This window comes from Symphodus melops (genome assembly GCF_947650265.1).
Source record: "Symphodus melops genome assembly, chromosome: 21".
NCBI lineage: Eukaryota > Metazoa > Chordata > Actinopteri > Labriformes > Labridae > Symphodus > Symphodus melops.
Genome location: NC_136711.1, coordinates 14,147,074 through 14,162,344, shown reverse-complemented (window position 1 = coordinate 14,162,344; position 15,271 = coordinate 14,147,074). Strand labels below are relative to the sequence as shown.

General features: G+C 40.6%; 1 protein-coding gene across 1 annotated transcript in view; it reads right to left on the bottom strand.

Annotated features, from left to right (window-relative positions):
• Positions 1-9,246, bottom strand: part of pax2b (paired box 2b) — a gene marked incomplete at its 5' end in the record, with an annotated part of 29,885 nt that extends 20,639 nt beyond the window's left edge. The window contains 4 exons of the mRNA XM_079372323.1: positions 3,848-3,967; positions 4,501-4,580; positions 8,280-8,477; positions 9,047-9,246. Coding sequence (XP_079228449.1) covers positions 3,848-3,967; positions 4,501-4,580; positions 8,280-8,477; positions 9,047-9,246 — 598 coding nt within the window. The remainder of the gene's footprint in view (positions 1-3,847; positions 3,968-4,500; positions 4,581-8,279; positions 8,478-9,046) is intronic.
• Between the last annotated feature and the right edge of the window lie 6,025 nt (positions 9,247-15,271).

Here is a 15,271-nt window from a genome sequence, read left to right as displayed (position 1 = left end):
TTTTTTTACTTTTTTTTTTTTTTAAACAGGGCTTACTTTGCTGTTCCTAAGCTTTTAAAGGCTTTATTAATCACATGTTCTGCACTGGAGGTGCTGACACTCTGCAGTGCTCAGAGTTCCTTTGTTGATTCTTCCTCTCCCCCAAAACAGATGCTGATACACAGAGCAGGGTGTGACGGCGGCCCGCTCTATCACTCATCTCCATCCACACACATCGGGCTCAGTCCTCACGACGCTCACAGAGAAGAAATAATTAATTCAAAAGCCACTGAAGCACAGAATCACATCCATTCTGACTGCCACTGGCTATTGTTGTTGGGCTTTTCTTTTCTTTTTTTTTTAAATATATGATGATCATCTTATCATGAAATTTCTCTCTCGATGATTTTCTCATAAATAAAGAAGAAAGCGGCACAAAGTGAGAAAAGAGCTCAGAATGGGTCAAATTAAAAGGTTTGATTGTGCAGTTCGGAGGTTTGCTTTGAACAGACGTGTGTCAGGACTTTGAAAAGAGCGGACACACTTCATGGACATGCTCTCAAAAAACTTCGAGATGTCTGCTCGTGGGTTAATTCAGCCCCGATCGAACACTGAGTCATGACATGAAGGTGAACAAAACAGCCATAAGAGCGGATTTGTTCTTAAACATTACAGACTGTATGAAAGCTTCACATCTGAGAGGAGCAGCTTCTTCTTTGTTTTTTTTTTCCGACCGTGTCAGAAGCACTGGGGGGGGGGGGGGGGGGAGATGGAGGAGTCGTGGCTGTTAATCTGTGAGGTAATAGCTTTTCTCTGCAGAATTGCAAATTCTAATATGTGTCACTTTGCGGACAGCCGTGGTCACCATCTCCAGAGGTCTCTCCCTCTTTCTACCCCCCACCTCCCCCCCCCCGCCCCCCTCTGTATGTCCGCAACAATGGCTGCCAAGTGTAACATGCTACTTTTAATTTGCAATAACACGTGACAATAGCAGATTAATGGCTCTTATGACACCTGTGTCCCTGAAGCTCTTCTTGCTGAGACCCAGTGTACATAACGTGTGTCACACTACATTATCTCTACATCCCTGCTGTAATGGGGGGACCTTTTTTTTTTCTTCTTTTTTCTTTTTTTTTTAAGGCCACTGCTGACTTGGAAACTTAGAAGCTACCTGGCAGAGAGCCACAAAATGCGTGCCTAAAACAAATACTCCTTCGCTACACAACCAATTCACTTCACCAGGGTTTGTGTTGCACACACACACACAGCTCTCTCACCTCACCTCCACTCCAACCTGTCCCTTTCCCCTCTTTTTTGTTCATGTTTTCAACCCTTGATAATGACTGTGCCATAATCATCATGAGGCTTACCGAGTTAAATAGGGCTCAGGCAAACTGTGCTGTGAGGAAATTTAATCCAAACATTAACTGGTTATAGACTACTGCCTACTGAGGGAAGCGGAATACATCTGAAGAGCCAACAAGGCAACAAGGGAACACAGATTTTTGCTGGGAATAAAAGGCCTTAAAACACAAAACGGCCAAATCTCAATAGAATCCAAAACATGTTTCATCTTGACTTTTAATTTCACCGCAATTTTCAAATATGGACAACTTACGTCAACAGCACCTTTCTTGAGAAAGATCTGTTTCTTGTTTAGGTAGCAATTGATCATCTTCATACATGTTTGACATGTCTTATGTTCTTTGTATGTATGTTATTAGATTTGAACGCATGGAGGCAAAGCATGGCCATTTCGGACATATGGTATAGTATGTATTACAAACGGCAAATTATGACTTCTGTGATGATTTCCTTTTATAAAATACCCCCTGAAAATAAGAGTTCATGTTAAGTCGCCACTCCAGAGCTCAGAGCTCATGATAAAGCGACACAACGTTTCCCAATTTTCACCAATATGGTTGTACAGTCCTCAGAAAAGCAACGCTTCCATTTCCCATGATCTCCCCATGTGACCAATAAATGTGAAAATGGATTGAATGTTGGCTTCGAATATTTCATGCCATGAAAATGTTCCAAAACATATACCATAACATAACACAATGTCCAAAAACAAAAGTTCTCGATGAGAAAAAAAAAACATGTCGTTTCTCTACAGGAAGTATGAAAAATACTTCTGAAATAACAGCTGTGGACGTCAGCTAAACGGTTACAAAACCTTGAAATTCTGTTGTTTTTTGTTTCTCTTTTTTTTGGGGGGGGGGGGGGGGGGGGCGTAAGGTACACTTTCAGAGAAGACAGCAACAGGACAATATTGTCTACAGGGCAACAAAGTATGTAATATACTATTCTTACAAACCGTGGCTCGAGGCAGGACATTGCTTTTGCAACTGATGTGTGTGCAGCCAAGGCCTGGGGTTTATGTTTTGGAAAGATAAAGTATCCCTGACCCTGTGCTTCCAGGTAGGCACCAGCTGGCTGTAGAGAGAGTATATAAGAACCACAGCTCCCTCCGTCACCCTCACTGCTAGTCCTACCCTTACACACACACACACACACACGTACGTTTCTTCTCTTTCATCGTAATAGTGGCCGAGCACCTAAATCACAGAAATGGCAGCACATCAGGGGAATCATTTGAGACTGAATAGCCGTGGAAACATGGCGCTGTCACCTGAAAGACCTCCACAAAACAGGCCAGCTCTCCCTCTCTCACACTCACACGCACACACACACACACCTTACTCCTCTCCATGCCCTTTAATACCTCTTTGCCCTTCAGTAGCAATCTGCATAGAAATGTGTGCATTCTATCATTCAGTGACTAGACATTACACCCCGGCTAATATGAGAGGTCCTCGAACGACTGGAAATGAACCCCTCGAAAAGAGAAAGGGGGGGAAAAAAAACACACCAGACGTTTGCATTATGCCTCTGCGATTGCATCTCTTACAGGGAAAGACTTGATTATGTCATTTGCCATGTCCACGTCATGCTGGTTTTTATATCTCTGCCAGGAAATCTACCTCTGACAGGTCATTAGTCATCCCCCCCCTCCCCTGCACGCACATAAAAACATCAATTCCACTCAATATCCCCGCAAACCCCAGCGCTTCTCCACGAAAAAAAACCAAAAAAACGCCAGAACAAAGAAGACGCTATGTAAACCACCGCCGTGCTCTGATTAGCTCTCATTCCAGAACACTGCAGAAATAAGGCACTCAGCCCCCCCACCCCCACCCCACCCACCCTCTTTGAGATAACTGCCCCCTTTTCAGCAGCCACATCATCCCTCCAAACACACACATCCTTTCGGAACACCAGTGCATCTGTTTAGCTATTCTCATCAGCTACTTATGTGGTGACATTAAGGAAGCGTATTGCTTACAGAACCAATAATCTATATCGCCTCAGGCCCCCTTATATCCACTACTTCAGCAGCAGGAGTGCAGCCACTTTTGTTAAAGGAGGAGGAAAAAAGAAAAGAAACAGCCCTCCACAGAGCTATAGCGGCTTTCTTGACTGACCCGGGTGGTTGGCTACATCATCTTGACATGTAATTATCTAAAGCCCTTTAATCACTTCCATAAAGATTAATTGCAGGAGACAACAGCGGAGGTCGTGTCTTCAAATCAAAAGCCTCCTTGGCAGATTGACACAGCGGTGTAACAGAGTTCAGACTTAGGTGTTTTATAAGGGTCATCTACTGGAACTGAGGCAGCTTTTAATGCTGTAATTGCAAGTTCAGCAAAGTGGGTTTTATAGCATAAAGCTGCAAAGAATTCTCTTTAGTTTTTTAGCTTTTCTGGGATTTTAGACATTTGCTTTGCGCTAATCCTGAGCTGGGTTTAAGTTTTTTTTTTTTTTTTTTTTTTTTACTCTCCAGAAGATAGAGAAACTCTCTTACCTTCATCTCTTTTCCTCTTTTCGCCATTCGATCGAGGAATTCCCAGAATCCCATTGATGGAGTAGGATCCTGCAGGGTCGTTGGAGGCGCTGGTTACAGGCGGAGAGGCTGTGCTCGGTACTGGTGGGGGGGGGGCACGGAAAAGAATTTATCCAATACTGTTTATGTCCGATGAAACTAACGTTGCTATTCACAATTCACATCACAATATGGCATTATCAATTCTTTGAACAACAAGAGTGTATTTGTGGCAACCATAAAGTCGACGATAATGCGACTGATTCAATGGCGACGCTCAAGATCGATATGAGACAATATCATCGGCCCATCAGTTAAACACAAATCACTGCACAAAAATCAGCTAAAATAGGATTTATATGAGATCGTTACAGAAATATTACAGACATAAAAGAAAAAGGACTTAAATAAGAATTCATTAACATATCAGTTGGCTGATGTTTCGTCTGACAGCTATGATTACGAGCTGATTTAAGTTGGTCAAATTAGATATTGGTATCAGTCGGTGTATCCGTGTTTGTATCAATGACAATAAATCGTTGATCACTGAATAAAGATCCACAACAGCAGATTTGTGCACACGGTAAGTGCATGCATGTGCCGTGTTTCCATGAAGTCGTAAGCTGCTGTGTTACCTATAGTATGGCCAGGTGTCGACAGGGACGAGCCATCGGGCGATGGATGGAAAGGCTGCTGGACTTTAGTTCGGATGATCCTGAGGAGCAAAAGAAATCAGTCATCAGTGCGGCGTCTCTCTTCCTTCATCCTCTAAACTTCCTCTGACACCAGCTTACAGTTTCCCTACGAGTATGGAGATAATTGTGCGATGAAGACATCAAGCTGCAGCTCATACACGAGTTAGGGTTCTCGGTGATGCACTTAAAGGTGAGGTGTGGAGAAAAGTCTTCATTGCACTTTTGGTCTGAGTGATCTTGCAAACAAAGCATGAAATCACATCAATTCACCTCAATGATCAGCTTCACTGACTCTACCTGGCCTGCACTAATCAGCTCTCCCTCTCTTTCCCTCTTCCTCCCAGTGTGTGTGTGCGTGTGTGTGTGTGGGTTCACTGGGAGCAGCCCTATAGTAGCCCTTTGCTTCCCGGATCAAACATCTCTGTAGGACCGAGCGGCCCCCTGCATGTGCCAATGCGGATGAGGTTGTATTGATCGGGCTTGGGGAGAAAAAGTTGGGGATTAGTCACACGGGCAAACAGATGCAAATAGAAAGCTATAAATTATATGTGACAGGAAAGCAATAGTTCCTTATTGCCTTGCACAAGCTTACGCCAGCATTAGATTCCTTTAATCTGAATGGCACTTGGGGAGAAAGGGAGCTGTCACAATAATTTGTAAACTTTAAAACTATTCATCATGTGTGCCATGAGTGCTGTTTATAAAGAGGTCAGGTGGGGTCTTTGAAAGCCTTTAGCATCGATTTCAACGATAAATTCCTTTAATTTTTTGCACGTTTATTTCTAAGGATTCAGAAAATATACCGGCTTTGACTTTACTACAAAGATACAAAATAAAAAAATTCTATATTATGCATCAATCCATGCTTTATTCCTTTGAGATGTATGTTGAATTTCCTTAGATTAAAAAATAAATAAAAAATAGACATGCTTTTAAAAAATCAGCAATGATGATTTGTCCTTAGATCCTGATTCTACCCTGCTAAATAAAATGAATATGTTCCTTCTGTTGATAAAAAAAGGCCCACGATCAAGATCAAATTGCACATATAGCAAAAACCACATTCCTCTTTCTTTTTTTGTCCATGTAATTCAGAGATGCATCAGATGATGTTGATGTTGACGTTGCTGCAGGTGCCAGAAGGCTTCACAGGAGTAAATCCAACACTGTCACAAATAAAGAAAAAACTCCCCTTGGAGGCAAAGCTCTCCACAGAGTGCATATTGATGTTTTAATTTTTTTTTTTTTTTCACTTCGCCTCATAACAGTTATTCGACCCTTTGACTCGAGCATGCTACATAAATTCAAAGACTTTATTTGGTATCCATGTTCTTGATATTGAATAAGCAATTTGTGTGAATGAATTAATGACCTGGCTGTTGCTGAAAATCCCCCTGAAGAAATATTAAAATTGCTTTCCTTCTGAATCAATAATATCCAGCACCATTGAAAAGCTTTTTCTTTTTTTCTTTTTTGTTTTACATCTCCCAGCAGGGGAGCGTTACTTGTTGGTTGTGGTGGCCCTCGCTCGTAGTACAACACCATCTCTGTAGCGTTTAATAATGCATGCGAGGGGGAAAGGTGTTTAAATGGAGCGTCCTCTTTTGTCAACAGTCCTGAGGTCAGACTGTCTGCCACAGAAAGCCCACCACTGGCCCCAGTCAGGATCACCCAACTGGAAAAGACTGGCTCCAGTGTTCTGCCCTTTTTTTTCTGGATTATCCTAACTGGGAAAGCCCTCGTTTGTTGAGAGGAAACTATTCTTATGGTTTACTTTTAAAGAATCTTTCAAGGATTTCTTTCAAACTATCTTGAAGTAAAAAAAAAAAAAGTCTGCAATCTGACTGGAGTCTATAAATATTTATACGGATTTCTTTTTAAGCTGCTCCTTTAGAAATTGAAGCTTGTATTGAAATATTAAACGCCGGCTAAATCTAAACAAAGTTGTCTGATTTGTGCGTGTGCGCCATTGTATGCATGCAGCAAAGAGCGGCACATTCACGCTTCTTCTGCTTGACAAAAAAGGGAGAGAGAAAAAAATCAGCACTGAGCCTTAATAGAAACTCTAAGTAGCTCTTATACTGTATTTGACTGATAGAATTACACTTCTTTGTATTCACTATTTAATTTTGCACGTAAACAAAGACATAGGGAGCCTTCCCCCTCTCCTCCCCTCCAAATCAAAAGCTTTAATTGGAATTGAAAAAAATAACTTTATAGGGCTCTTTTAATGATATTAATGTACGTTTTTGAATTGATCACATACATGTGTCTGAGCCTCCTTAAATGGGGCTTTTTAAGCAGCCACGAAGCATGAAATGAATTTTCTTCAGCCCTTTTTTTTCTCCTCTATTTAAAAGATGTCTTGTGTGGAGCTGTCCGTGCTCTCCCATCAGCTCATTAAAATGTAATGCTGATGCTGGCTCTATGGAACAGTGCCTCTTAACCAAAGTTCATCACCAGGGATCTCTGCTGTGTGTGTGTGTGGGGGTGGGGGGGGGTTCGGAGGGGTGGGGGGGGGGGGGTGGGGTGGTGATGCCCTGGGTCCTCCTGTAGCTGTCTGTCTATAACTGTAGTGATTTTCTCCATGACTGTCTTTCGGAGAGCTGCTGATTTGGAGCATCGAAAGTTGTAATCACCTCGATGGATGTGGATGTTTTTACATGATCATTGTCATGCAGCGACTTTCTTTACGACAGTGATCATAGAAGTAGATTTGCAGCAGAAACAGTGTGCTACACTTGTTTGATATTGGAGGTTTTCATGGGAGGTTTCCATGTCTTTGTTTTCTCTCGTAAAAAATGCAGATTAAAAGGATAAAACTGATACTTGGCTTTATCAATATGGATTTTTAACGTCATAAAAAAATTGCTTTAAGACAAACTGAGGATTCGAAGTAGGAATAATGATAAAAGTTCATTGTAAATACATATGACAATCTGACTTATAATCGTTGTATTTAAGAAAACTGCAGACATACAGTTTTATAAATATTGATAACTGACTCGTTAAATATTTTTTATCAATGTTTGCTGTATAAGTGCTTTATTTAAGAGTTTATGCCACAATTAAGGTGAATCTTAAAGTGCACTTTTATGCATCACCATGATTGATTGTAAGATATCTCCTACAATTGAATGCATGGAATTGAATAATGGGCCATAATGATCATCAAGAAGTGCACATTTATTTTGTTTGTCTGTTATCGAATGTGTATATTAGAAGTTAAAGTCAGCCTGCTTCCCCTTATCTTAATTTATTTAATTTCTTAAAGTAGAATTCTCCCCCTCTCTCTCTTTCTCTCCCTCTCTCTCTCTGTCTCTCTCAGATCCAGCAGCACATTAGATGTGCTAAAGAAAATTGGCCTGCTTTATAGCGCCACGGGATCTGGTCACCGAATATTGATCGGTTTTCATCTCGACAGATTCACTCAGTCCTGGATGTACTGCTGATTGTTGAGGGAGTTTGGTCTGAAAGATTGAATTGCACCTCTGAGACCGCGCGTGCAGGCGGGAGGGAAGGCACCGCGCGCGGGGCAGCAGGAAGTTGGTCAAACCACATTCAGCACCATTGCACAGACACTGTGTTATGCATGATTGTCCATTTGCGCTTCCAACACTGTGTGCCTTAAATTGGAATCATCCGCAATTGTGTTGTTTTTCCCTAATTTAATTTTTCATTTTATTTTTGGAGATAATATTTAGATGTTGGGATCCTACCTGTTAATAGATGAGACACTGGGAACTGTGTCGTTGTCGCAGATGCCCTCTGCTAGCAGTCTGTCCCTGATCTCCCACGCAAACATGGTGGGGTTTTGTCTCTTGTAGTCTGCGATTTTGTCCACCACCTTTGGCGTGGCCACTTTAGGTTTCGACCCACCGATCACACCTGGTTTGATGCTGCCAGTCTCGTAGTATCTGCAAAAAAAATATCTAATGAGACGATTATAGTTTGAAGTATTAACCAGCTAATTCAGCCGTCAGTCATCCTCCTGAGAGGCGGTTCATCTGATTTCAGCGCAATGATACTTCCATGCGTTACATTCATCGAGGGAGTTTTATCTGGAAACTACTTTTGACAAGAAAAGTGAGCAGAAGTCAAACTTTCCAAAACATCAAACTTGTGTGTGTAACAAGCATCTTCAAACCGATAAACATGGTATCTAAAAACAAACCAATGACTTTCCTTAGGCATTAATAAAAGTGCATAGATCATGCATAAATGAGTAAACGAAAAAAAAAAAGAGTCAAAATGTAGCCTAACAGAATATCTAAATAAACACAATATCCTCTTCCACACTTTAACTCAACTTATCGTGTACATCTGCCATTTATGAGAACTGAGAAAGTCTACATTTAAAAAAATAATAATGTTAAGAGATTCAGCTCTGTCCACCAACTCCACCCTACATTTCTGCCTCCCCATCGCACCCAGCAGAGCCTACCTGGCCTCAGCTGCAGGGCTTGGCCGCAGATCTTTCACCCACCTGCCCAGGATCTTGCTGACGCAGCCGTGGCTCACGCGCAGCTGTCTGGAGATGTCGCAGGGTCGGACGCCCTGGTGGGCCAGCTCCACGATCCGCTGCCTGACCACGTCCGGGAGGGGTCTGCCGTTCACAAACACCCCGCCGAGCTGGTTCACACCTCCGTGCCCTACGTGGGATACAACAGCAGCACACACACAACCGTAACATTACATAAAGTCGTTAACGGTGAGGGCAAAGGCGCAGGTGCCTCTTACCCCCACCCACACCCCCTTTTTTGCATTAAGGTAGAGAGAGAAATGATGGAAAATAAAACATCACATGATATCACTGAAGGTTTCTTACTCATTTCTATAAAGCAGGTTGCTTTAGGCTACATTATTAATTTGAGGAGACATGCAATGCTGCATACTTTAGCTTATTAAACTAGAACTGTGTGGTGCGAGTTCACAAGTAAAATACTAATAATTATATTATCAGCGAGGCGCTTTAATTCTCTGTATTAAACATCTAATGAATACAACACAGTAACTAAATGATAGTGTGATTGTATTTCTATTAATTAATAGAGTAAAAAGCTTTTGGAATTTTTTTGAGAAAAAAGAATCAATTATCTCATCGTTGTTTGTTTTTTTAACAAAAGCATGTTTAAAACATTTTACATTTGTTTGATGAAAATGACATACATTTAGCTGAGAATTTGCCCTATTCATAATGCAATTAATTCTGCATGCTTCTTGGTGTTTACCTTATATTTGTATTTTAAAAAAAGGCCAATTTCATTTTTTAAATATAAATAATTAGAATAATGTTTTGAATTGAATAAATCATGAGTTCATGTAGGCAGCTATTATTAAGCATAAATATATTTGTATTTATTTATAAAACTCTTTATACAGTCAGTAACTGATACATACATCCACTCCTGTTTGACCCATCATGGCCCGTGTCAAAAAAAAAAAAAATAGCAGTAGAAATAATTTCTTTAAAGAATTGATTTGACTCTCCAGCCCTGAAAAGTTTCTCACAGTGAAAACACAGACCTCGTATTTTCCCTCAGCAAATCCACTGCTCGTGTTGAGTATTGAGTTTCCTCATTTACCCTGCACGGTGTATTTTAATAATTGAACATGCTTTGATCACTCATATTACTTATTATTTAGTAAATGAAGAGCTCATCAATTATTACAACACGTTACAAGAAAACCACACTGGATGTAGACTTAAAGTGGACTAAGAGACATTGCTGTTATTTGAATAATTTGAATAATACATGTGTAACTAATGTCCTGTCTTATTAGGCCTAAACACACACACACACACACACTCACTCACACACACAGACTGCGCGGGAAATAGGAGCCCGATACAAGTGTAAATGAGAGAGCACCTGCACGCGCATGTTCTTTGTTTACTACAAGTTTTAATTTGTGCTTCACTGCTCTGTTTACAGAAACTTTGCTGCTCTTTATCACATATCTATTTTAAATAGTTTTATGTAGAATTAAGAGACATAAGTCGACCTCAGAGGGAGTGGGTAGTATCATATTTTATAGCACATTTAGTCTTGTGTTTTTTCCATGTTTACCTCCACGTAAGTGTATGTCTGTAGTACGCACACAAATGCAAACACATGGCTAATGTCTCCGCTTCAGGCCTTTTTTTTTAATGCAGCCTACATAACAAAATGTAATTCTACATTATTTTTCTCCGCATACATACATACATACATACACAGGCTGCATTGGCAGAGGGACTCGCGTTGTGCTACTTACGGTGCATCGCGGTGAAAGGGTCTGCTTTGCAGTGAATATCCATTGGATAGCAAAGGAAAGACAGATAATCAACTGAAGTCGCCGTTTCGCCTTCCTATCAAGGATGAAAATGTGAAGAAAAAAAGGTGATTCTACTCGATGGAGGGACTTGTGGTCTGCCCCCTCCAACCCCGCTTCAACGGCAACTTCTTCCCCAAAAGTTGCCCTTTCTCTTTTTTTCTTTTTTTTCTTTTTTCTTTAACAGTCCGGTCCGCGCGAGGAGGTCTGGCAGGTGCGCAGCATGACCGAATGATTGTTTCAGAAAGGCGACTCGGGTTGAGTTTATCGGTATTTTGTCAAAGCCAGGAGTGTGAGCAAAGGTAAAATCTCACAGCATCTCGCGGATGTGTTTAAAAAAAAAAGCGATGTCCAATGCGCAGGGCCCGATATCTCCTCAGTCCTGATGGCCTGGATTCACGCGTCAAACCGGCACAGAAAAAAACCTGCACACACACACACACACGAGCACACGTCGGGTTTCTCTCTTCGCACTGGATGCGTCAGGCTGGATCTTTGGGGCTGGGAATGAAACCTCTCTCAGTGTCTGTGGTTCTAAAAGCTGCAACCCTCCCTTCCCTTCTCCTCCACTCCTCCCCCCTCTCCTCCCCTCTGCAGACCCCCCTTTTGCTTATATGGATGACTTGTCAGACAAAGGCAATAGATGCCAACACTTTGTGATTCGCCAACGCAAAACAGAAAAAAAAAAAAACCTGGGGTCCAAATGAGGAGGTCTGTGGCTCTGACACCGCGACAGGGAGGGGAGGGAGATAAATAAGGAATGGATTCCGACTTTATTAGACATTATAACATCTGTGAATTATTCGCTCGCTTACTGGAAGTTTTGAATCAATGAAATAGAGATATTTATATTATATTTGTGTCCATTGATGATCTTTTCCTCTTTATCACATGAACTAAAAGCCTTTTACAGGATTCGTGTGAACAGATCACCTTACAGATAATTCTTTGCATCCTTTTTTTTTTTTTTATTATATTTTTATTTATTTCCTATCATCTATCTTTAGGTCTGCATTGAAACCCCATTAAGTTTTCAATATAGTTATTAAAAAACAATTTTTTTTCTCTACCCAGATTACATTGAAAATTAATTCTGAACCTACTCTATGTAAATTCTGAGTGTACTGACCTCTTTGCATTACACTGATGGTGTGATGATTGCACCAGTCCAAACTGGGGACAGTGGTACTAAAGGAAGGCTGCAGGTGAAGCTGACAGTGCCGCTGAACTTCTGTAGATGGCGCTGTATAGTTTCACAAACGTGAAGTGTGCTGAAGAAGTGAAGTCCAAAAAAGTCAAAGTTGGGGTGCACTTGTGGTGTGGAAAAACGGTAGAAAAAAACAAAATGTAGTGGATGTGAGATGATAAATGTATGTAACATCTTGCATTAAAAACGTGAAGCTACGTCTTGGAGTACACCTGCCGTTAAGAGTCTGTAGAACAGACAACTGGGAGTCTCATGAAAGTCAAGGTGCAATGTTTTGGATCACATTAATACCTTAAAAAAAGAAGAAAAAAACCCTTGAAAGAGTTCTATGAAATTTCTAATATTTTAGATATTTAAAAAAATACTTTAAACCACACCTGTTATTTTTTTAAATCAAGTTTTAGGATGACCCTAAAAGAACAATAACTTTAAAAAGCACAAAATACACATTATGTAAAAGATACCTTTAAAAAAACAACAAAAAAATAATTGTAGAAATTTAAATAAATCACATTTCAGTCAGATTTAATCAGTAGCCTACTACGTAATTCCCCCAAATGACCATAATGTTTGTACTATACGTCTGTACTAATGCAATAATAGAAATCAATCTAATTTATTAAAATAAAATAATAGTTTTAACAGAAATACATGTATTTTGAAACTTCCTTATTTTCCTGTTTTTTTTATTTTATTATTATTTTTATTATTCACGAGATCTTACCTCTCATTTGGCAGTATTTTATTTCATGCAGGGGGGGGTGGGGGTATTTGGAGGGGGGGGGGGCATCTCTTAGGGGCAGACGGCCTCCTCTCATGCTCTGCCTCCTGGTCAGGTTAGGGGATGATTTCTCTTTTTGTTACTGTTTTTGGAGTGAGCTTCTGGTACAATATGTAGCACTATAGGCTGTAATTTCACAGCCGGCTGCACATTTCCCTTAAAGCTACATTCTTTTTTCCCCTCCCTCTCTCTCTCTCTCTCTCTCTCTCTCTCTCCCCCATCTTATAAGACCCCCACCACCATCATCATCATCACCTCCTCCCTCGATGTTTCCTCTTTCCCTCTCTCTAGTGCCCTCCTGCTCCCCCTATTTTGACACCCACTCCTCTGTAAAAATGGAGAGGAGGGGGGTTTAAAATGCTGATGTTGTTTTGAACATAACGAATGTTTACTTTGGTATGTTTGAGAAGCACGTGCGGTCAGATGGGGCTGTGTATAACCTATAACCCTTCTCCTTTTTGCAAGGGGGCTACTCCATTCAGCTGCTACAACCCGGGGGTCAAAGTGCCCCCCAAAAAAGCCTTTTAAACAGGACAAAGACTGAATAAATTATCGCCTCTTTTTTTCTACAATTTTACCTGGAATAATTAAATCTTAAACTGTCTAGTGGGCAAATAACGCCAGAATCAGGCATAACTCAAATAGAAATCAATACATTCTGGACACGTCTGCTTCATTTCCATGTCTGACACGCACCTGCAGTATTTAAGACCACGTCACTCCATGTCAAGAGTTTGCAAAAATGTTTTTGGAGCCTGCGTGCACCCATTAGGAGAAGGTGTAATTTATTGACAGAGAGCCATTTATCTTTTGCCCCGCTTCCTAATGGCCTGTGCACGCAGGGGGAGAGAGGAGAGGTGGCATGGAGGAGGAGGAGGAGGAGGAGGAGGAGGACGCAGCACTGCCGAGGGTCCAGCAGCTCCTCCTGCCAAACACAACTGTCCGGGCAGGATGGTGGAAGCGGCTGGGTGGAGGTGGTGGTAATGGTGGTGGAGAACTTTGATTCAAGGTGCGAGAGGTGTCTTTGTGTGTGGGGTTTTTTTTTTTTCTCCTCTCGTGACGCTGCTGGTTGTCTCGCGGTATTCCGACGTCACCAATCGATCAGAGTTTCTTTTCAGAGGGGAGCTGACAACACTGGTTGTAAGTTAAACATTCATCCTTTAGGATTTAAGGGAGGGATGTGACAGGAGATTTGGATTTGTGAACAATTAAAGGCAGATTGTAAACATTTACTACAACTACAACACATTTTTCCCACGTGTTAAAATCTGAGAATCAACATTATGCATGCTAAATTAAATTAAGTGTAGAATCTTTTCATGCTCTTTATTAGCCTGTCCCATACAGCTATAGTTTTTTTTAAAATATCACAAATAGACCTGTCTAATGTAGATTATATTGAAAGGACACAAGAGGATATTTTCACCAGGCTGTAATCCTTTAACACTGAATGTAACCGTCCCCTTACTCTGTACACTGTATATTTAGGCTTTACTCTATATGCACTCTGATCCAACAGAGACATTGAGCAGATGAAGCATCACACTTATTCCGTCCTCCATATCGTGAAGGATTGATTTTGCACTTGCTTTTAATTTTGCCCCTAATTAATTGGATCATTACAGCTGTTTTCCATTGATCCCCTCCTTGTTAAATGTACAATCAGAATGTGATCCATGTGGGTTTTTTTTTTTTTTATCGTTGTATTTTTCTTTTATTTATTGTGCAAAAAGTCCTCTTTTTACGATCAGCCTATCGGTCGTTACTTGGGCGTCTGTTTCCTCTTTTATGCAGAATCTATATTTCAATGTCACACAGTTGTAAAATCCTTATGACGTCAGAACGTGGCCTTTGGATATAACCTCACTCTCACCGACGAGCACGCACGTGCACACTGGTTACATTTCAGTTTATTTCAAGTCTTTTTTTTTTTTTTTTCAAATCTTTTTTCGTCTGTATTAATATCGATTTGCTTCTGTTTAAATTGGTCAGTTCAAAAATAGATGTGGAGAATAATTCAAGAAGGAGCGAAGACATCGATGCCATCATTTTATCATTTTTAACGCACATAATGAACTTTGAAGCAAAACAAACAGTTTAATGGCACTTTAATGTCTATGCTTATAGCCTATACAAAATAATGCAACGCCAATAGATGTAAATTATGTACATGCGCTTTTAAACGTTGAATGGTTGTGACAGGCAGAACCTCGCGTGAATATCTGTTTTCCTTAAAAAAAAAAAAAAAAAAAAGTAAAAGTAATGGTTTAAATGTAGACTTTATAAAATGCTAGAACACTTCCAGATAAACGTGTCTTAATTTGTGGTTTATACGGCTTAATTCGATGACTTTTCAATTTGGACTTGAACTTACTTGCACTCGTCGTATACGTCAGTTTAACGCCGTT